The 22,026-nt window shown below is 43.4% G+C and overlaps 1 protein-coding gene across 3 annotated transcripts in view; it reads right to left on the bottom strand.

Annotated features, from left to right (window-relative positions):
- LOC115130201 (melanophilin-like) overlaps positions 1–22,026 on the bottom strand; it is a 124,214-nt gene that overhangs the window by 58,278 nt on the left and 43,910 nt on the right. For 2 of the 3 annotated variants that reach the window (XM_029661136.2, XM_029661216.2), the window contains exons 5-7: positions 17,406–17,447; positions 10,044–10,099; positions 2,526–2,624 (exon numbers count right to left, since the gene is read on the bottom strand). In XM_029661136.2, the coding sequence (XP_029516996.1) occupies positions 2,526–2,624; positions 10,044–10,099; positions 17,406–17,447 (197 nt within the window). The remainder of the gene's footprint in view (positions 1–2,525; positions 2,625–10,043; positions 10,100–17,405; positions 17,448–22,026) is intronic. The other variant, XM_029661306.2, reaches the window with a different exon arrangement.

Genomic DNA, 22,026 nt, shown 5'->3' with positions numbered 1-22,026 from the left:
GGCTGCTAATGGGCACAAACGAAAATAAACTATTTACAGAGACAGGCAATCTAGCTCATAAAGTTGTACATATATAGGTAAGAGTTACCAAATGTCATTTTTGTTGAATTTGGACATTTACAAGCAAATGTAATCGAAAGACATTGTGCAAATTAACAAAGTTTTGAAGCAAGCTTATCTGCTCTGAAGTAGCATGTGTACACTCTGTCTGTCTGGAGTCCCTAGGGCAATGGGCCTGCCTGCTCTGCTTGGAGCAGATGGGGGAGGAATAGACAGGCTGAGAATGGAGAGAAAAAAAGGCAAGCAAATCAAAAGATGTCAGTGGCAGCTGTATAGATAACTAATTCAAAAGGCTTTGACTTCTCAAACACAGGAGAAAGCTTACACAATATGATGCCCCATCACCTTATTCAGTCAGTAACTTACTTAGATAACTAGCAAGTTAAACTTAGGAGTTGTGTTAATGCATAATTCTTAATTTTTCACACGGGAAAAAATATCAAACGAGTAAGAAATACATTACTGCGCTTTGTAAACGCTGATCTAAAATGCTTCTTATTGTAATTTCTGCTCTGCATCAGACTAACTTTGTGCATCTGTTGCACTTCTCCCCACTTGGATGAGAATTCACCGAATGGGCATTCTGTCAGCCGACAGCGCGCTCTGACTGGTTTTGTAGCTTTTATCTTCTACTTGGTAGGCCTACTTTTTTCTCGGTGTAGCCAGCCTACTTTTCTCTGGTAAAATTCCAGATGAACTTTAAACAAAATATTAGGACATGCAGCTGGCTACAGTACTTCTATGATAAACAGAAAAATGATGGCCATGCATCGTTTTTGCAAGCTCAATGTGTGGCTGCCAGCCAAATAACTTTGCACTTCTGTTGTCATTTAATGAAAATGAAGTTGTTTTATGTCAAATGTGTTGCACTAATGTATTTTCTGTGAAGGAAAACTATAGTTGCACTTTCCTGTTCAGTCTATTGAAGCAAAAAAAAACACTGTTCACTTTCAATATAAATCATGTCCCCTGCCAATACACAGCTGGACTCACCCGCTCCCGCTTTCACCCTTTGTGCTATTTACAAACATATGACTGGTTCAATTGCTGTGGGGAATTATGGTAAGCTTCATAATGTAAAATAATGTGACAGGTGAAATGAGGACTGTGATCTGCTTTATCTCCTAATGTATTGCACAAGTTGACACCAGGTATTTACTTAAAAAGTAGCTACAAATACAACAACATATTGAACAACTTCAAATAAAAACTTTTATGTTATTGAAATACCCAGGTATATAGGCCCTGAAAATTGTCAAAGACTCCAGCCACCCTAGTCATAGACTGTTCTCTCCGCTACCACATGGCAAGCAGTACCGGAGCGCCACGTCTAGGTCCAAGAGACTTCTAAACAGCTTCTACCCCCAAGCCATAAGACTCCTGAACATCTTGTCAAATGGCTACCCAGACTATTCACATTGCCCCCTCCCCTCTCCACATCACTGCCATTCTCTGTTTTCATCTATGCATAGTCACTTTAATTAACTCTATGTACATACTACCTCAACTAACCGGTGCTCCTCCACATTGACCGCCCCCCCCCCCCCCCTATATAATGTTATTTTTTACTGCTCCTCTTTAATTACTTGTTACTTTTATCTCTTATTCTTATCTGTATTTTTTTTAAACTGCACTGTCGGTTAGGGGCTCTTAAGTAAGCATTTCACTGTAAGGTCTACTACACCTGTTGTATTCGGTGCATGTGACTAATAACATTTGATTTGATATATAAGGTATACGGCCCAAGCCTCTTAACAACAGTTACAATAACTAATTGACAATAAACTAAAGCAGTCAGGATATTGTACCTTCTTACAATCCCTTGTATTTACAAAGTGCAGACCTGTTGCTCACAAAAAAATGCCATGTTAGCCCTAGCACATAAAGTCAAGTAGTTTAGATTGGTCTGGAGATATTCTGAGCCTCCCCTAGGGTATCTGGCTGGTACAATGTGATTGTTTTATTGAATCAAGCTCAAATGTGTTCCAGACTTGATAGCGCAACTCAACATTCACAGTTAAGAATTATTTTCCACTTTGAAAGCGAAACCAGAGGAACCATGCTGACTAGACTGCATGAATAAAACAATAGATATAGAAATATGGCCAATTTAATATAGTTACTGGATTAAAGTTAATGCCAAGAAAGACACTACTGTGTGTGTGTGTGTGTTTGGTTTTATTATCCTTGTGGGGACCAGAAGCCCCCACAAGGATAGTAAAACAAGTCAAATTAAAACTATTTTAGGCATAGGGATTAAGGTTACAATTAGTGTTAGGGAAAATATGATTTTTTAATGGGAATCAATTGTTTGGTCCCCACAAGGATAGTAAAACAAACATGTGTGTCTGTGTATGTATTTACGTATGCATTGTGTGGTTATATGGGTGTACCTTTATATTTTTACAAGCCAGGGCTATGAGAGAGTCTAAGGGAGACAGAGGACTTTCTCTTCCAGTCAGTACCTGACAGGATTCTTGTCGAGACAGAGAGTGGGTGGAGTAGTTAAGGTCCAGACCGAAGTCGACGGGGTGCACAGTGAGCAGTCGCTTGGTCGTTTTCATCTTCAAAAGAGTAGAGATAAAGACATCATCACACATAGAACCAGGAGAGCGGAGAAGAGACAGGGAGGACACCAAAGATGGGTAAAGGCAGTGAGTAGTGGCAACTCTCCACTAATAAGAACTACTGAGACACACTCAAGAGCTCTGGTCCCCTCCAGAGCTCTTGAGGGAGCTCAAGATCGAGAACCTTATACCTGGAATGCAACCTTTCCTCTTAATGTGTACCCTAGTGGGGTTAGCATTGGTCCAATAAGCATTACCATGCTGACATGTTTTTTTTAGGAAGATGATCCTTTTACTGAATGTGACAACAGATGTTTGTTCTTCTTTCCAATACTGTATGAGTCAATAAGGCTCAGTTGGTAGAACACAGCACTTGCAATGCCAAGGACATGGGTTTGATAAAAGTGTTTGCTAAATGACAGATATTATGCAGGCCATGCAAATGCATTATTCCCATGGCTCTGGGTGGGCTGCCATACGTTGAATGACAATGAGGACGACGTTCCCTGAGTAAATATCACTGTATGATGTAAATATCACCATAAGTTTGTTGCTGTGGTCATTTATGGGAGATGGTGTGACATTTCCTTTTTTGGAATGACAAAGGATATGGTGATATGCTAAACTGAGGCTCTTGAAGGTTGGATTTGAGTTGTTTCAGAAATGAACAGTACATAAGCAGAAAAAAGTATTTCACCCAACTACACTGGCTCATGTCTCCCTGAGTCATTCAAATTACTTGTTCTGCTCACACCACTTGAGGGTGCTGTCCCTCTCTATCTTTCCCAAGGTAACCAAAGCAGGAAATGCTGGTAAGACCATGCTAAAGTTGTGGTCATAAACATGAAAACAGAAGTATTCACTATCACTTCAATTGCAACAACAAAATTAGGTGTAAATCATAGGCTAAATGGACATGGACTAGCAAGTGTCTTCACTGACATTTTCAACCTCTCCCTGTCCGAGTCTGTAATACCAACATGTTTTAAGCAGACCACCATAGTGCCTGTGCCCAAGAACACTTAAGGTAACCTGCCTATAGGAATACCGACCCGTAGCACTCAAGTCTGTCGCCATGCAGTGCTTTGAAAGGCTGGTCATGGCTCACATCAACACCATCATCTCAGAAACCCTAGACCCACTCCAATTTGCATACCGCCACAACAGTGCCACAGATGATACAGTCTCTATTGCACTCCACACTGCCCTTTCCCACCTGGATAGAAGGAACACCTATGTGAGAATGCTGTTCATTGACTACAGCTCAGCGTTCAACACCATAGTGCCCTCAAAGCTCATCAATAAGCTAAGGACCCTGGGACTAAACACTTCACTCTGCAACTGGATCCTGGACTTCCTGACGGCTGCCCCCAGGTGGTAAGGGTAGGTAACACATCCGCCAAGCTGATCCTCAACACAGGGTCCCCTCAGGGGGGCGTGTTCAGCCCCCTCCTGTACTCCTTGTTCACTCATGATTGCATGGCCAGGCACGACTCCAACACCATCATTCATTTATCCAAGATGGCGTAGCAGTCAAACGTCTTTGTCTCGTCGTGTCCCGTGTATATATCTTCTTTCTTCGTATTTGTTGTTTATACACTGCTCAAAAAAATAAAGGGAACACTTAAACAACACAATGTAACTCAAGTCAATCACACTTCTGTGAAATCAAACTGTCCACTTAGGAAGCAACACTGATTGACAATAAATTTCACATGCAAAATTACCTCCAGCAGGCCACAAATGTACATGTGTCTGCTCAAACGGTCAGAAACAGACTCCATGAGGGTGGTATGAGGGCCCAACGTCCACAGGTGGGGGTTGTGCTTACAGCCCAACACCGTGCAGGACGTTTGGCATTTGCCAGAGAACACCAAGATTGGCAAATTCGCCCTGTGCTCTTCACAGATGACAGCAGGTTCACACTGAGCACATGTGACAGACGTGACAGTCTGGAGACGCTGTGGAGAACGTTCTGCTGCCTGCAACATCCTCCAGCATGACCGGTTTGGCGGTGGTTCAGTCATGGTGTGGGGTGGCATTTCTTTGGGGGGCCACACAGCCCTCCATGTGCTCGCCAGAGGTAGCCTGACTGCCATTAGGTTCCCGAGATGAGATCCTCAGACCCCTTGTGAGACCATATGATGGTGCGGTTGGCTCTGGGTTCCTCCTAATGCAAGACAATGCTAGACCTCATGTGGCTGGAGTGTGTCAGCAGTTCCTGCAAGAGGAAGGCATTGATGCTATGGACTGGCCCGCCCGTTCCCCAGACCTGAATCCAATTGAGCACATCTGGGACATCATGTCTCGCTCCATCCACCAACGCCACGTTGCACCACAGACTGTCCAGGAGTTGGCAGATGCTTTAGTCCAGGTCTGGGAGGAGATCCCTCAGGAGACCATCCGCCACCTCATCAGGAGCATGCCCAGGCGCTGTAGGGAGGTCATACAGGCACGTGGAGGCCACACACACTACTGAGCCTCATTTTGACATGTTTTAAGGACATTACATCAAAGTTGGATCAGCCTGTAGTGTGGTTTTCCACTTTAATTTTGAGTGTGACTCCAAATCCAGACCTCCATGGGTTGATAAATTTGATTTCCATTGATAATTTTTGTGTGATTTTGTTGTCAGCACATTCAACTATGTAAAGAAAAAAGTATTTAATAAGAATATTTCATTCATTCAGATCTATGTGTTATTTTAGTTTTCCCTTTATTTTTGGGGGCAGTGTATTTCTAACCTACTCTCCTGCAACCCGCTTCACCCAATGTGGTATGGATCTGCTATTTTCTATACTTTAGAACGGGTTAGCCACTGCTAGCGGTCATCAGCTAACCTCAGCCCGGACAACTCCTGTCAGTCTGCACAGCGCGATTCAACCCAGAGCATATCGGACTGCTTTTTCTCAAAAACATCTACCACATCTCTGGATTCCAACCGCAAGCCCTGAACCTGGATCATTGCAGCTAGCTTGCTGTTATCCGAGTGGCTACTCCTGGCTAACGTCTCCAGTTAGCCTGCAGGTAGCCTCGTGCTAGGCCCATCTCCTAGCTAGTTAAAGAGGTCCATCAGCCAATTACTTGAGCTACAATACATATTTTGCCAATTGGCCTGGACCCTTTTACTGCCTACACAAAGCCCTGCCGATCCATCACAACTGGTCTACCGACGTAACCGTCCGAGGGGGCTTCAACAGACTCTTCCGTCACGACGTCCCCTAAGGCTCCTTCTGCTAGCCTGCTAGGCCAGGCCCGCTAGCTGTCTGAATCGCCGTGTCTCCAGCTTGCCTAGCTACTCACTGCACCCTATGATCACTCGGTTATGCATGCCTCTCCCTAATGTCAATATGTCTTGTCCATTGCCACTTTAATTAACTCTATGTACATACTACCTCAACTAACCGGTGCTCCTCCACATTGACCGGCACCCCCCTGTATATAATGTTATTTTTTACTGCTCCTCTTAATTACTTCTTACTTTTATTTCTTATTCTTATCCGTATCCGTCGGTTAGGGGCTCTTAAGTAAGCATTTCACTGTAAGGTCTACTACACCTGTTGTATTCGGCGCATGTGACTAATTTGATTTGATATGTGGTATTACATTTCTAAACTTTGACACAATGGCCCATATTCACAAAGCATCTCAGAGTAGTAGTGCTGATCTAGGATCAGGTCCCCTGCTTTAATAATTAATTATTGTTTAAAAGGAAAAACTGATCTTAGATCAGCAATCCTACACTAAGATGCTTTGTGGATATGGGCTCGCGCGCCGCCCCCTGCTGTCCATGTGATCTTATTCATTATGATCTAAAAGACAAAACTAATCCTAGATAAACACTCCTACTCAACACTGTAAATACGAGCCAATGATTATTGTGTCAGCAGACAACAATGAGAGAAAGTGCTTCGTTTTGGTTATTCATTGTGATTTGGAACTAAAACAACCAATCTAGACTGTACAACAGTCATAACAAAAACCAACAGGAGACACTTCAAGGTCTCTCTCACACTTTCTCATACACTTGACGCTTCTGGGGCTTGCGTCCCAAAAGGCAACCTATTACCTATGTAGTGCACTACTATTAACCGGGGCCCAAAGGGCTTCGGTTAAAAGAAGGGTTTTTGGGATACAACCTGGGACTCTTTAATGTGTGTCATGATCTATGACAGCCTGGTATTTATTTACCAATAATGCACCGGGCCAGCGCTGACTCTGCAATGCCTTAACCCTGACCAGGTGCTCATCAGGGTTAAGGGTCAGCAAAAATGACCAGATATATAAATCATCTCAACTGTTAAACTTCATGAAGGGGCCTCCCGAGTGGCACAGTGGTTTAAGGCAGTGCATCGAGGTGCTAGTTGTGCCACTAGAGATTCTGGGACCAGGAGACCCACAATTGACCCAGCGTCGTCCGGGTTAGGCCGGCAATGATGTTCTTGTCCCATCGCGCACTAGTGACTCCTGTGGTGGGCCGGGCACAGTGCATGCTGACCTGGCACGGTGTTTCCTCTGACACATTGTTGCGGCTGGGCATTGTGTCAAGAAGCAATGGTTGGGTTGTGTTTCGGAGGACGCACGGCTCTCAACCTTCACCTCTCCCGAGTCCGTACGGGAGTTGCAGCGATGAGACAAGACTGTAACTTCCATTTGGATACCACGAAATTGGGGAGAAAAAGGGGGTAAACATTTTGTTTAATAAAAATAATAATATAAATGAGGATTTAATTATTTATTTTTTAATATAAATAAAGATGAGTGATTCTATGGTTTAGATCGCCTAGCTTAGGCCAATGATACAGAAGCTGCTACATAATATATATAATATTTATGCCATTTAGCAGATGCTTTTGTCCTAAGAAACTTACAGTCTACTTGTATACATTTTACATATGGGTTGTCCTGGGAATCAAACACACAATCCTAGCAGTGCAAGTGACATGATTTACCAACTGAGCCATACAGGACCACATAGCTTTCACGTAGGACCAATTAAATGACTTATGGTTGATAGCCCATAGTTTAGGAAATGATGAAATGTTATAAGGGGCTGTACAAACATGTCCACTTTTTGAAGGCTGAATTCGCCTTTACTTGCACACAGGGATGTCTCAACCATAAACATGAACTAAGGTGTCTCTAACACTCAAGAAGACCTGTACAAGCAACTTAACCCTCATACTACCAACATATTATACATACATGGATTACCAACTGGGATCATTTTGACCCCAAGAAGAAACTATTTGAAAAAGTAACAATCATAGCCAAATATCAACTTCATTCTTATAAAAACATAAGTAGAAATCATTTTATCAGAAACAAAGAATAACCAAAACAGACTTATTTCGGCTAAATTACAGGTCATTTGTATATTCTGTCAAATGAAAATATATATTTCCCTTTAAATAATGTACAGCTTTTGGTAAGACTTTATTTGGACACCTGTAGAGATCTACAGACTATCAGTAACATTTCAACTAACTAACTATCTACTAACCCTAACCTAACCTTAAGCCTTACCCTAACCGTAACCTTAGGAAGCAGTTGCTTATCAACGAATAGTATGACCATCTGTACAGCATCTACAGGTGGACTATCCAAATAAAGCCTGACCCATCTTTTTTTCCATATTACAAATCAACATAGGCACTAAAAAGATAATTTGATTGATTTGTAATGAAACAGCAGTGAGCAGGTCTCGAACCCTCGACCTTCGAGCCCAAGGTCTGGAGCGCTATCGACTGTGCCGCAAAAGCATGCTCGAGCGGTAGAGTTGATTTCCGCGCTTATAAAGCCAGGGTCGTTACACTACTCCCTCCTTTCAAAGAGCGCGTCCTCGCGCTAGCTTGCGACTCTACGTCTTACAGGAAAGCGCTCACCGGCCAAGCACACGCACTGTCGTGGATGCAAGGTCCGATCCCTTCTGACACCAATGTAACGAAACAGCAGGGAGCAGGTCTCGAACCCTCGACCTTCTAGCCCGAGGTCTGTCGCGCTATCGACTGTGCCGCAAAAGCATGCTCGAGCGGCAGAGTCGATTTCCGCGCTTATAAACTCAGGGTCGTTGCACTATTATCATTTAGACTTTAGAATTGTGCCATATTTTGGGGCGGTACACCAACATTTTTAATATACTTAATTTTATTGACAAAAGTGATCCATCCATTGATCCTGAGAGGAAATTACAAAGAATATGCCTTTGTTTTCTTTATTTACTTACCCCAAAGCCAGCATTAGCATTGCTGTCTTTGAAACAATGGGAGTGGTTCAGCCTATGGCAGGATGATTCAAAACGCATGCTCAAACTAAATGTTATAGCAACCCAAATATCATATCAACACATTGCATATATAGAATATTGGAAGATATTTTGGGAATTCTGGTATTTATATAACATTTACCGTAGAAAAACTATTTTTCTGAGAATACACACCAATACAGCACTATGTGTACATTTAGAGGGTAGCTGGTAATTATGTCCCCAGATAAACTTAGATTCAAATAAAGGTCCTATTTACCAAATTACTATAGGCTGAATTAGGTGTTTTTGGCAGGGGACAAAATGACCCCAAAGGACTTTTCTTTCTTCTTTCTAATCCATTTGAATACAGAAACACTAAACAATGATTTAGTTTCGTTAAGAACAAGTTGATTGACCAAGTCATGAAATATTGGAAGAATTGATAAACCATCTTTGGGCTATGATAAAAAATATGCCTCTGGGGTCAAAACCCCCAGTCTGTAGTATGAGGGTTAAAATAAACATATAAAACTTAAGACATAAAGCAGGTACTGTAGAGAAACTAGGTTTTCATTTGTGTATACATGTTACTATGTGTCAAGGTCTCAATGCTTCAGCATGGATTACCATTGAGAAGACCCAGCCACATTTAAAATGATATACTGCTGTATGCACACTAATGAGTCACTGTTCATTTTACATTTTGTGTTTGTTTTATGGATATGGAACGTACAGTAATACACAAATAAACGTTTCCCATAATTGTTCATAGGGTAAGGTTGCACATGTGTGTTCTAGCCTAGCACAAGCACAACCGACTCAACTATTCCTCGAGACCCTTTGTTAGTTGAATCGCAGGGCTGGAATAAAAATGTGCAACACTCGGGCACACCCGAGGACCCAAGCTAAGAAACACTGCCATAGAGGGATGTCTTCTACCCACCAACATAAACAGTCAAGGACACAATTGATTGATTAACACTATAGGGCCAACCCGAACCATACTGTGCTGGCTCTGATATTTTCTCTTACATTGTCCTTTCGCGAACAGTTCCAGCAACTTTGGTGTATGTGAACCCAGGCCAGCCCAGTATAGTTTGGCTTGGCTCGGTAGTGTGAAAAAGGTAAGACTGTAATTCAAGAAGTCAGGAATTGAGAGTGGGCAATACCATTCTGTAGTGTCGTCCATCTGCCACGGTGTCCATGTTGTTCTCATCATAGAGATCTGATGAGGAGGGAGAAGTGTCTCGTGTGAGTTACATTTTATTATTATTTTTTATTCAATTCCATAAGACTTAAATTATCTCTCAAAAAGCAACTGTGCTGGGCAAAACAGTGCACGTTTAAATACATTAGATACATGCATACACACATTACATAATAAAGTGCCTTCAGAAAGTATTCACTTTTCCACAATTTGTTGTGTTACAGCCTGAATTTAATGTTGATTACATTTAGATTTGGTGTCACTTGCCTACACACAATAACCTATAATGTCAAAGTGGAATTATGTTTTTTGAGCCAATAAGTATTCAATCCCTTTGTTATTGCAAGCATGAATAAGTTCAAGAATAAAAATGCGCTTAACAAGTCACATAATAAGTGGCATGGACTCACTCCGTGTGCATTAATAGTGTTTAACATGATTTTTAAATGACTACCCCATCTCTATACCCCACACATACAATTATCTGTACGGTCCCTCAACTGAGCAGGTCATTTCAAACACAGATTCAACCACAAAGACCAGGGAGGTTTTCGTGGTAAAAGAGGTTAGTGATGTTTGAGCCTGTTGTCGGGACCGGCCTGCGGCATATTTTGCAGAGGACGGTTTCTGGTCGGTGTCAGACTTTTTATGCCTAAATCACATCTGTGCGACCGAAGTAGCCCCTCTTTTAGGTACGAGCTCCGTGTCACGTTCACTCTCGTCAATGTTTGTTTGTGTTGCAAATTTCCTTCTACACGGGAAAAATATTGCCGTAGTGTGATTTGCGACACAACAAAATAAACAATAGAAAAATGTCTATAGTTTTAGATTATGCTCTATCATCACACGATATACATCTTCATATTGCCCAGCCCTAACGTACAGTGCCTTCAGAAAGTATTCATACCCTTGACTTATTCCACATTTTGTTGATAGATCCCCAATTCAAAATGGATTAAATATAGATTTTTTTGCGTCTTCAATCCTCTCCAGCAGCTGTTAGGAAGGATGCCGATATCTTTGTAGTGACTGGGTGTATTGATACACCATCCAAAGAGTAATTAATAACTTCACCATGCTCAAAGGGATATTCAATGTCTGCTTTTTTTTTACCAATAGGAGACATTGACTACGCAAGAATCATGTGAAACAGTACAGTCGAGTGCTCAAAACAAACCCCCGACTCAGACGTTGCAAGAGGCTTTTGCCCGCAGCACACCATATGGCAAAGAATCACAAAGATGGAAGGAGAGAACAGCTGCCGTTACAACTTACATCTGCAAAGACATGGCCTCAATGTACACAGTCGAGAAACGGGGCTTTCGTGAGTTGGTGCTAACACTCAACCCAAGGTACCAAATGCAAATTGATATGTGAATAACATGCAAAACTGGCAAGCCACCCCCCCCCCAAAAAATATATATTTTATGCCTATATTTATTTTGTTTGCAACTGTGGTTGAAGTGTTTTCTATTTACCTTTTTAGATTTTATTCATTCATATTTTATTACATGCTTAATTGAAAATGTGCAAAGGTTTTAAATAAAAGGAGAAATAATCAAATATGACTAAGTACCTTTTATTTGTTGAGTATAATTCAAAATTCAATAAGAAATAAGCCTTTACATGTGACCACATTTTATATAAATAATTTATCCATTGAATTTACAGAAAATGCTGTCTGTGTGGGTGGACCAATTCAGTTTGTCTGTGATGTGTACGCCGAGGAACTCAAAACCCTCTCCACTACTGTCTCGTCGATGTGGATGTGGGGGTGCTCCGTCTGCTGTTTCCTGAAGTCCACAATCATCTCCTTTGTTTTGTTGATGTTGAGTGTGAGGTTATTTTCCTGACACCACACTCTGAGGGCCCTTACCTCCTCCTTGTAGGCCGTCTCGTCGTTGTTGGTAATCAAGCCTACGACTGTAGTGTCGTCCTCAAACTTGATGATTGAGTTGGAGGCGTGCATGGCCATGCAGTCGTGGGTAAACAGGGAGTACAGGAGAGGGCTCAGAACGCACCCTTGTGGGGCCCCAGTGTTGAGGATCAGCGGGGTGGAGATGTTGTTACCTACCCTCATCACCTGGGGGCGGCCCGTGAGGAAGTCCAGTACCCAGTTGCACAGGGCGGAGTCGAGACCCAGGGTCTCGAGCTTGATGACGAGTTTGGAGGGTACTATGGTGTTAAATGCTGAGCTGTAGTCGATGAACAGCATTCTCACATAGGTATTCCACTTGTCCAGATGGGTTTGGGCAGTGTGCAGTGTGGTTGCGATTGCATCGTCTGTGGACCTATTGGGGTGGTAAGCAAATTGGAGTAGTTCTAGGGTGTCAGGTAGGATGGAGGTGATATGGTCCTTGACTAGACTCTCAAAGCATTTCATGATGTCGGAAGTTAGTCGTTTAACTCAGTTACCTTAACTTTTTGGGAACAGGAACAATGGTGGCCCTCTTGAAGCATGTGGGAACAGCAGACTGGGATAAGGATTGATTGAATATGTCCGTAAACACACCAGCCAGCTGGTCTGCGCATGCTCTGAGGATGCGTCTGGGGATGCCGTCTGGGCCTGCAGCCTTGCCAGGGTTAACACGTTTAAATGTTTCACTCACGTCGGCTGCAGTGAAGAAGAGTCCGCAGGTTTTGGTAGTGGTCCGTGTCAGTGGCACTGTATTGTCCTCAAAGCGAGCAAAAAAGTTATTTAGTCTGTCTGGGAGCAAGACATCCTGGTCCGTGACGGGGTTGGTTTTCTTTTTGTAATCCGTGATTGACTGTAGACCCTGCCACATACCTCTTGAGTCTGAGCAACTTAATTGCGACTCTACTTTGTCTCTATACTGACGCTTAGCTCGTTTGATTGCCTTGCGGAGGGAATAGCTACACTGTTTGTATTCGGTCATGTTTCTGGTCACCTTGCCCTGGTTAAAAGCAGTGGTTCGCAATTTCAGTTTCGCGCGAATGCTGCCATCAATCCACGGTTTCTAGTTTGGAATGTTTTAATCGTTGCTGTGGGTATAATATCGTCAATGCACTTTCTAATGAACTCGCTCACCGAATCAGCGTATTCGTCAATGTTGTTGTTGGACGCAATGCGGAACATATCCCAATCCACGTGATTGAAGCAGTCTTGAAGCGTGGAATCAGATTGGTCGGACCAGCGGTGAACAGACCTGAGCGCGGGAGCTTCTTGTTTTAGTCTCTGTCTGTAGGCTAGAAGCAACAAAATGGTGTCGTGGTCAGCTTTTCCGAAAGGAGGGCGGGGGAGGGCCTTATATGCGTTGCGGAAGTTAGAATAACAATGATCCAGGGTTTTACCAGCCCTGGTTGCGCAATCGATATGCTGATAGAATTTAGGGAGTCTTGTTTTCAGATTAGCCTTGTTAAAATCCCCAGCTACAATGAATGCAGCCTCAGGATATGTGGTTTCAGGTTTACATAGAGTCAAATAAAGTTTGTTCAGGGCCATCGATGTGTCTGCTTGAGAGGGTAATACACGGCTGTGATTATAATCGAAGAGAATTCCCTTGGTAGATAATGCGGTCGATATTTGATTGTGAGGAATTCTAAGTCAGGTGAACAGAAGGACTTGATTTCCTGTATGTTGTTATGATCACACCACGTCTCGTTAATCATAAGGCATACCCCCCCCCCTCGCCCCTCTTCTTACCAGAAAGATGCTTGTTTCTGTCGGTGCGATGCGTGAAGAAACCAGCTGGCTGCACCGACTCTGATTGAGTCTCTCGAGTGAGCCATGTTTCTGTGATGCAAAGAACGTTACAGTCTCTGATGTCTCTCTGGAATGCTACCCGTGCTCGGATTTCATCAACCTTGTTGTCAAGAGACTGGACATTGGCGAGTAGTATGCTAGGGAGTGGTGCGTAGTGTGCCCGTCTCCGGAGCCTGACCAGAAGACCGCTTTGTTTGCCCCTTTTACGACGTTGTTGTTTTGATGATGAGTTGATGTTGCTCTTATATTGAGGAGTTCCTCCAGACTGTATGTAATGAAACCTAAGATTACCTGTAAGAAATAACACGTAAAAAAAAAAAAAAATACTGCATAGTTTCCTAGGAACGCGAAGCGAGGCGGCCATCTCTGTCGGCGCCGGAAGTTGATTTGATACGTACCATTATCGGATTATGAAATTACCTATATAGGGATATGAAATTTTGGCCATATCGTCCAGCGCTACTGTACGTAAAAAATTATTATCATATTAGCAAAGACTAATTTAGCATTAGCGCAAAGGTGCTTTCTTTTCTATGTTGTAGCTGTATAGTGTTTGTTTCTTTTTATAGCTCTCTAAATAGATAAGGTAATGGAAATGCAGGAGCTAAGTGAACTTTTAAGAAACACACGTCAGAGAGCAAATCATATGGTGCTTCTGTCTGCCAGCACGAAAGCAGCACAAGTAGGTAAAGTGTGAGCACACAATGTGTTTCTCAGTCTCTTTTTATGAGTGTGTTTATGAGTGACTTGCTTTGCTCAGTAACATTTTGTTCTACTGGATCCTGCGCTTATTGAATTAGAGGACACAAGGAGACAGGGAGAGGAAAAGAGAGAGAGAGAGAGAGGAATAGAGAGAGCGAGGGAAAAAAAATAGATGCTAAGTGGGAGAATATTTAAGGATGAGCAGCTGTGCTGCTCAGCAAAAAAATAAACAACTAAAAACTGAAAGATAGTAAAAGTTAAGATCGTGCAAATTAAGTAATGGCCGTGCAGCAAACAAATGGCACAGTAGATGCTTAAAACACACATGCACATGCTCACACATGCTATCACACGCATGCACGTGCACACACAAAAAAAATACACCAAGTTACCCCCTAATAAATTCCACAACACTCTAATTGACCTAAAACGTCCCGGACTCAAATACCTCTGTTGGCATACCAATGTGCGGTGGTGTAAAGTACTTCAGTAAAAATATTTAAAACTACTAGTTCTTTGGGGTATCTGTACTTTACTACTTACAGTTGAAGTCAGACGTTTACATACACTAAGGTTGGAGTCATTCAAACAAGTTTTTCAACCACTCCACAAATTTCTTGTTAACAAACTATAGTTTTGGCAAGTCGGTTAGGACGTCTACTTTGCGCATGACACAAGTAATTTTTCCAACAATTGTTTACAGACAGATTATTTCACTTATAATTCATATATCACAATTCCAGTGGGTCAGAAGTAAACATACACTAAGTTGACTGCCTTTTAAACAGCTTGGAAAATTCCAGAAAATGATGTCATGGCTTTAGAAGCTTCTGATAGGCTAATTGACATCATTTGAGTCAACTGGAGGTGTACCTGTGGATGTATTTCAAGGCCTACCTTCAAACTCCGTGCCCCTTTGCTTGACATCATGGGAAAATTAAAAGAAATCAGCCAAGACCTAAAAATAAAAAAAATTGACCTCCACAAGTCTGGTTCATACTTGGGAGCAATTTCCAAATGCCTGAAGGTACCACGGTCATCTGTACAAAAAATAGTACGCAAGTATAAACAACATGGGACCACGCAGCCATCATTCCGCTCAGAAAGGAGACGCGTTCTGTCTCCTAGAGATGAACGTACTTTGGCGCGAAAAGTGAAAATCAATCCCAGAACAGCAAAGGACCTTGTGAAGATGCTGGAGGAAACAGGTACACAAGTATCTATATCCACAGTAAAACGAGTCCTATATCGACATAACCTGAAAGGCCGCTCAGCAAGAAAGAAGCCACTGCTCCAAAGCCATAAAAAAGCCAGACTACGGTTTGCAACTGCACATGGGGACAAAGATCATACTTTTTGGAGAAATGTCCTCTGGTCTGATGAAACAAAAATAGAACTGTTAGGCCATAATGACCATCGTTATGTTTGGAGGAAAAAGGGGCAGGCTTGCTAGCCGAAGAAGACCATCCCAACTGTGAAGCACGGGGGTGGCAGCATTGTGTTGTGGGGTGCTTTGCTGCAGGAGGGGCTGGTGCACTTCACAAAATAGATGGCATCATGAGGTAAGAAAATTATGTGGATATATTGAAATAACATCTTAAGACATCAGTTAGGAAGTTAAAGCTTGGTCGCAAGTAGATCTTCCAAATGAACAATGACTCCAAGCATACTTCCAAAGTTGTAGCAAAATGGCTTAAGGACAACAAAGTCAAGCTATTGGAGTGGCCATCTCAATCCCATAGAAAATTTGTGGGCAGAACTGAACAAGCGTGTGCGAGCAAGGAGGCCTACAAACCTGACTCAGGTACACCAGCTCTGTCAGGAGGAATGGGCCAAAATGCACCCAACTTATTGTGGGAAGCTTGTGGAAGGCTACACAAAACCTTTGACCCAAGTTAAACCATTTAAAGGAAATGCTACCAAATACTAATTGAGTGTATGTACACTTCTGACCCACTGGGAATGTGATGAAATAAATAGAAGCTGAATCATTCTCTCTTCTATTATTCTGACATTTCACATTCTTAAAATAAAGTGGTGATCCTAACTCACCTAAAACAGGGAATGTTTACTTGGATTAAATGTCAGGATTTGTGAAACTGAGTTTAAATGTATTTGGCTAAGGTAATGTAAACTTCCGACTTCAACTGTAAATTCTTGTCAATGTTAACTTTTACTTCACTTCATTCCTAAAGAAAATATTTTACTTTTTACTACATTACATTTTCCATGACACCCAAAAGTACTCGCTACATTTCGACAGGAAAATGATCCAATTCACACATTAATCAAGATAACATCCCTGGTCATCCCTACTGCCTCTGATCTGGAGGACTCACTAAACACAAATGCTTCGTTTGTAAATGATGTCTTAGTGTTGGCGCGTCCCCCTTGCTATCTGTCAATAAAAAATAATTTTACTTTTGATAATTAAGTACATTTTAAAATGTTCAATTTACTTTTCATACTTAAGTACATTTAAAACCAAATACTTTTAGACTAAAACTCAAGTAATATTTTACTGGGTGACTTTCACTTTTTATTGAGTGATTTTCTATTAAGGTATCTTTACTTTTACTCAAGTATGACAATTGAGTAGGCTCTGCCTAGAGCCGCGGTCTTTTTCAATCAAATAAATGTAAATGAAGTTGTATTTAATATTTTACCTTAATCAGATTTCCTAAGCCATAACCAAATTGTGCTCTGGCTAGCTGGTTAATATCTATGTCTGTCAGACTGCCCTTATCTAAACGATAAAAATACATCCACTTTAAACATTACCTAATAGGTTTTAGGGTAAAATATGAGACAAGCCGTTCTTGGTAGAGTGTCTATGGAATGACACTGGACAAAGCCATTGTACTTGATAATTGTGCAGAGACACAGAGCTCTACTTACTGTGGCTTTCGGGCATGCTGTGTGTGTCATCTTCACGAGGCTCTGGGAGGGAGAGACAGAGGGAGAAAGACTAACTATCTGAGGTAAAATTAAACAATTCAAAAGAAAGGCCCCTGACGTCATCAGTAATGATGGTCCTTTTGTAAATAAATGCACAATCAGAGATAATCTTGATGACATAACATAAAATGTAAAGATACACTGTTGCTTTAGCTGCTAAATTTCAATGTATGCTCATATGTGAAGAATGAGACTTGTACTGTGCGTTGTTGATTCAGCTAGCCCCTGAATCAACAACGCAGCCACTGCCAGCTAGCCTACAAAGTCAACAACGCAGCCACTGCCAGCTAGCCTACTTCAGCAGTACTGTATCATTTTTAATCATTTTAGTCAATAAGAATAGCAGCACTGTAGAAACTATTACCCTCAACTGAACGACTTGATTAGTGTAGTGTTAGCTAGCTACATAGTTGTCTTTGCTGTCTTCGTATCAAAGATAATTGTGTAGTTTAGAGTGTGTAGTTTTTAGAGTGATTATCTTAATTTACCGAGGTTAGCTAGCCAGCTATTTGTCGTCCTTAACGTAGGAGACACTGCTAGCTAGCCAACAGCTAGCCAACGTCTACCGATTAGAACTCAACAACCCGGTCGCATTCCGCCTCGCTCCACAGGTAGTATCACATTTTCATTTAATTTCATTACAGTACAACGGTTTGATTTGTTTGATCGTAGCTAGCTACATAGCTAGCTACATAGCCGTCTCTGTATCAAAGATAATTGTGTAGTCTAGAGCGATTTTCTAGGTTACCTAGCCAGCTATTGTCGTTCTTTTAACGCAACGTAACGTAATCAACACTGCTAGCTAGCCAGCTAGCCCCCGAATCAACAACGCAGCCACTGCCAGCTAGCCTACAAAGTCAACAACGCAGCCACTGCCAGCTAGCCTACTTCAGCAGTACTGTATAATTTTTAATCATTTTAGTCAAAAGTCCACTTGTCATTCCAATCTCCTTTGCATTAGCGTAGCCTCTTCTGTAGCCTGTCAACTATGTGTCTGTCTATCCCTGTTCTCTCCTCTCTGCACAGACCATACAAACGCTCCACACCGCGTGGCCGCGGCCACCCTAATCTGGTGGTCCCAGCGCGCACGACCCACGTGGAGTTCCAGGTCTCCGGTAGCCTCTGGAACTGCCGATCTGCGGCCAACAAGGCAGAGTTCATCTCAGCCTATGCCTCCCTCCAGTCCCTCGACTTCTTGGCACTGACGGAAACATGGATCACCACAGATAACACTGCTACTCCTACTGCTCTCTCTTCGTCCGCCCACGTGTTCTCGCTCACCCCGAGAGCTTCTGGTCAGCGGGGTGGTGGCACCGGGATCCTCATCTCTCCCAAGTGGTCATTCTCTCTTTCTCCCCTTACCCATCTGTCTATCGCCTCCTTTGAATTCCATGCTGTCACAGTTACCAGCCCTTTCAAGCTTAACATCCTTATCATTTATCGCCCCCCAGGTTCCCTCGGAGAGTTCATCAATGAGCTTGATACCTTGATAAGCTCCTTTCCTGAGGACGGCTCACCTCTCACAGTTCTGGGCGACTTTAACCTCCCCACGTCTACCTTTGACTCATTCCTCTCTGCCTCCTTCTTTCCACTCCTCTCCTCTTTTGACCTCTCCCTCTCACCTTCCCCCTACTCACAAGGCAGGCAATACGCCGACCTCATCTTTACTAGATGCTGTTCTTCCACTAACCTCATTGCAACTCCCTCCAAGTCTCCGACCACTACCTTGTATCCTTTTCCCTCTCGCTCTCATCCAACACTTCCCACACTGCCCCTACTCGGATGGTATCGCGCCGTCCCAACCTTCGCTCTCTCTCCCCCGCTACTCTCTCCTCTTCCATCCTATCATCTCTTCCCTCTGCTCAAACCTTCTCCAACCTATCTCCTGATTCTGCCTCCTCAACCCTCCTCTCCTCCCTTTCTGCATCCTTTGACTCTCTATGTCCCCTATCCTCCAGGCCGGCTCGGTCCTCCCCTCCCGCTCCGTGGCTCGACGACTCATTGCGAGCTCACAGAACAGGGCTCCGGGCAGCCGAGCGGAAATGGAGGAAAATTTTGAAAAGAAGGTCGACGACATCCGATCCTCGTTTGCTAAGTCAAACGACACCGCTGGTTCTGCTCACACTGCCCTACCCTGTGCTCTGACCTCTTTCTCCCCTCTCTCTCCAGATGAAATCTCGCGTCTTGTGACGGCCGGCCGCCCAACAACCTGCCCGCTTGACCCTATCCCCTCCTCTCTTCAACTCATCCCTGACCGCTGGCTACGTCCCTTCCGTCTTCAAGAGAGCGAGAGTTGCACCCCTTCTGAAAAAACCTACACTCGATCCCTCCGATGTCAACAACTACAGACCAGTATCCCTTCTTTCTTTTCTCTCCAAAACCCTTGAACGTGCCGTCCTTGGCCAGCTCTCCCGCTATCTCTCTCAGAATGACCTTCTTGATCCAAATCAGTCAGGTTTCAAGACTAGTCATTCAACTGAGACTGCTCTTCTCTGTATCACGGAGGCGCTCCGCACTGCTAAAGCTAACTCTCTCTCCTCTGCTCTCATCCTTCTAGACCTATCGGCTGCCTTCGATACTGTGAACCATCAGATCCTCCTCTCCACCCTCTCCGAGTTGGGCATCTCCGGCGCGGCCCACGCTTGGATTGCGTCCTACCTGACAGGTCGCTCCTACCAGGTGGCGTGGCGAGAATCTGTCTCCTCACCACGTGCTCTCACCACTGGTGTCCCCCAGGGCTCTGTTCTAGGCCCAACTCGGCGCAGGTCCTAATCCAGGCACTTGTCATCTCCCGTCTGGATTACTGCAACTCGCTGTTGGCTGGGCTCCCTGCCTGTGCCATTAAACCCCTACAACTCATCCAGAACGCCGCAGCCCGTCTGGTGTTCAACCTTCCCAAGTTCTCTCACGTCACCCCGCTCCTCCGCTCTCTCCACTGGCTTCCAGTTGAAGCTCGCATCCGCTACAAGACCATGGTGCTTGCCTACGGAGCTGTGAGGGGAACGGCACCTCAGTACCTCCAGGCTCTGATCAGGCCCTACACCCAAACAAGGGCACTGCGTTCATCCACCTCTGGCCTGCTCGCCTCCCTACCACTGAGGAAGTACAGTTCCCGCTCAGCCCAGTCAAAACTGTTCGCTGCTCTGGCCCCCCAATGGTGGAACAAACTCCCTCACGACGCCAGGACAGCGGAGTCAATCACCACCTTCCGGAGACACCTGAAACCCCACCTCTTTAAGGAATACCTAGGATAGGATAAAGTAATCCTTCTCACCCCCCTTAAATGATTTAGATGCACTATTGTAAAGTGGCTGCTCCACTGGATGTCATAAGGTGAATGCACCAATTTGTAAGTCGCTCTGGATAAGAGCGTCTGCTAAATGACTTAAATGTAAATGTAAATGTTAAGAAACCTTATTTAGTTTTGCTCCTCAACAGAATGGAAAGTCTCAACAGAAGTTTTTGTAATAGTCTCTCTGTACACCAGAAGACAGTGGTGTGGGGATGACACCCTCTGAGCTTTGGGGGCCTCATGGACCACTGTCAGAAAGGATTGTGTGTTTGTGCACATGCACACTGTTCTGGCGTATGCAGCATGTGTGTGTGAAGCAATATGTTCACATTGGTATGTGCTTGCATGTGGACTCTGTATAGACTGTGTATGCATCTGTTTGTATATGTATTTGTAGGTGTGGGTGTTTCTGTGTATATCTTTACATGTGTACATGTACATGTACATTTGCCTAAATGTGTGTTACTAATTTAACAAAAAAGCAAAACCGGTGTCTGTTCTCTTTTTTTTTTCTTTTGCCCTGTATCTGGCCAATTGAACTCTGCAGGATTGGATCAACCAAAGACATGACATTTCAGACACAGAGCAAGACGTGATCATGCAATCACACAGACTGCTGGATCCAGCCAACCAGCTCCCTCCTCATCCTACCCACAATCCTCCATAGTGACTTAACTCTTTTCCCTATAATTCATATTTGCATGATTTCCTTTTCCTTTAAGCAATGTCACAAACTCGTCAGGGCCAATACATTATAGGTCTCATCGTTTTAAAGATGCCTTGGGTGTTGCTAGCAGGTAAGCTCCATTGTATAGTTAACATCAGGCAAATAACCTGTCAGTTTTGCTTTGATTAAACCCAATCGTCACTGCGTTAAACTTTAAACATGTCAGACAAACATACACAAAGCGTTTCATTGCTATGTCAATAAGTCTGGTAACGTAGGCAACGTCCGGAACTGACCGAGTCTTATAGGGACCAACGGAGGCAACGTTTCTCTAACATTGTTGGTCAGTGGAGGATAAAATGGCATGACATTTAGACTGAATCCAGGCCTTTGTGCTCCAGTACTCTTAACACGGCTCCACACACAGTTGTAGGAAGCCAGAAAAACAGAAAAGATGGAAAAGATTAAGTCCCTCTGTCCTATTTGGCAGGCAGCTCCCTGAGAAGGGCTTACTGACTGAAAAGAGAGAAAGAAAGAAAAACTTATTTCCTATGATTCAGAATTCACAGAGTGGGACACATTAGTCATGTGTATCACTCCAG

This window comes from Oncorhynchus nerka, linkage group LG1 (assembly GCF_034236695.1).
Source record: "Oncorhynchus nerka isolate Pitt River linkage group LG1, Oner_Uvic_2.0, whole genome shotgun sequence".
Lineage (NCBI taxonomy): Eukaryota > Metazoa > Chordata > Actinopteri > Salmoniformes > Salmonidae > Oncorhynchus > Oncorhynchus nerka.
The sequence above is the reverse complement of the archived record's forward strand: the minus strand, read 5'-3'. Positions and strand labels throughout refer to the sequence as shown.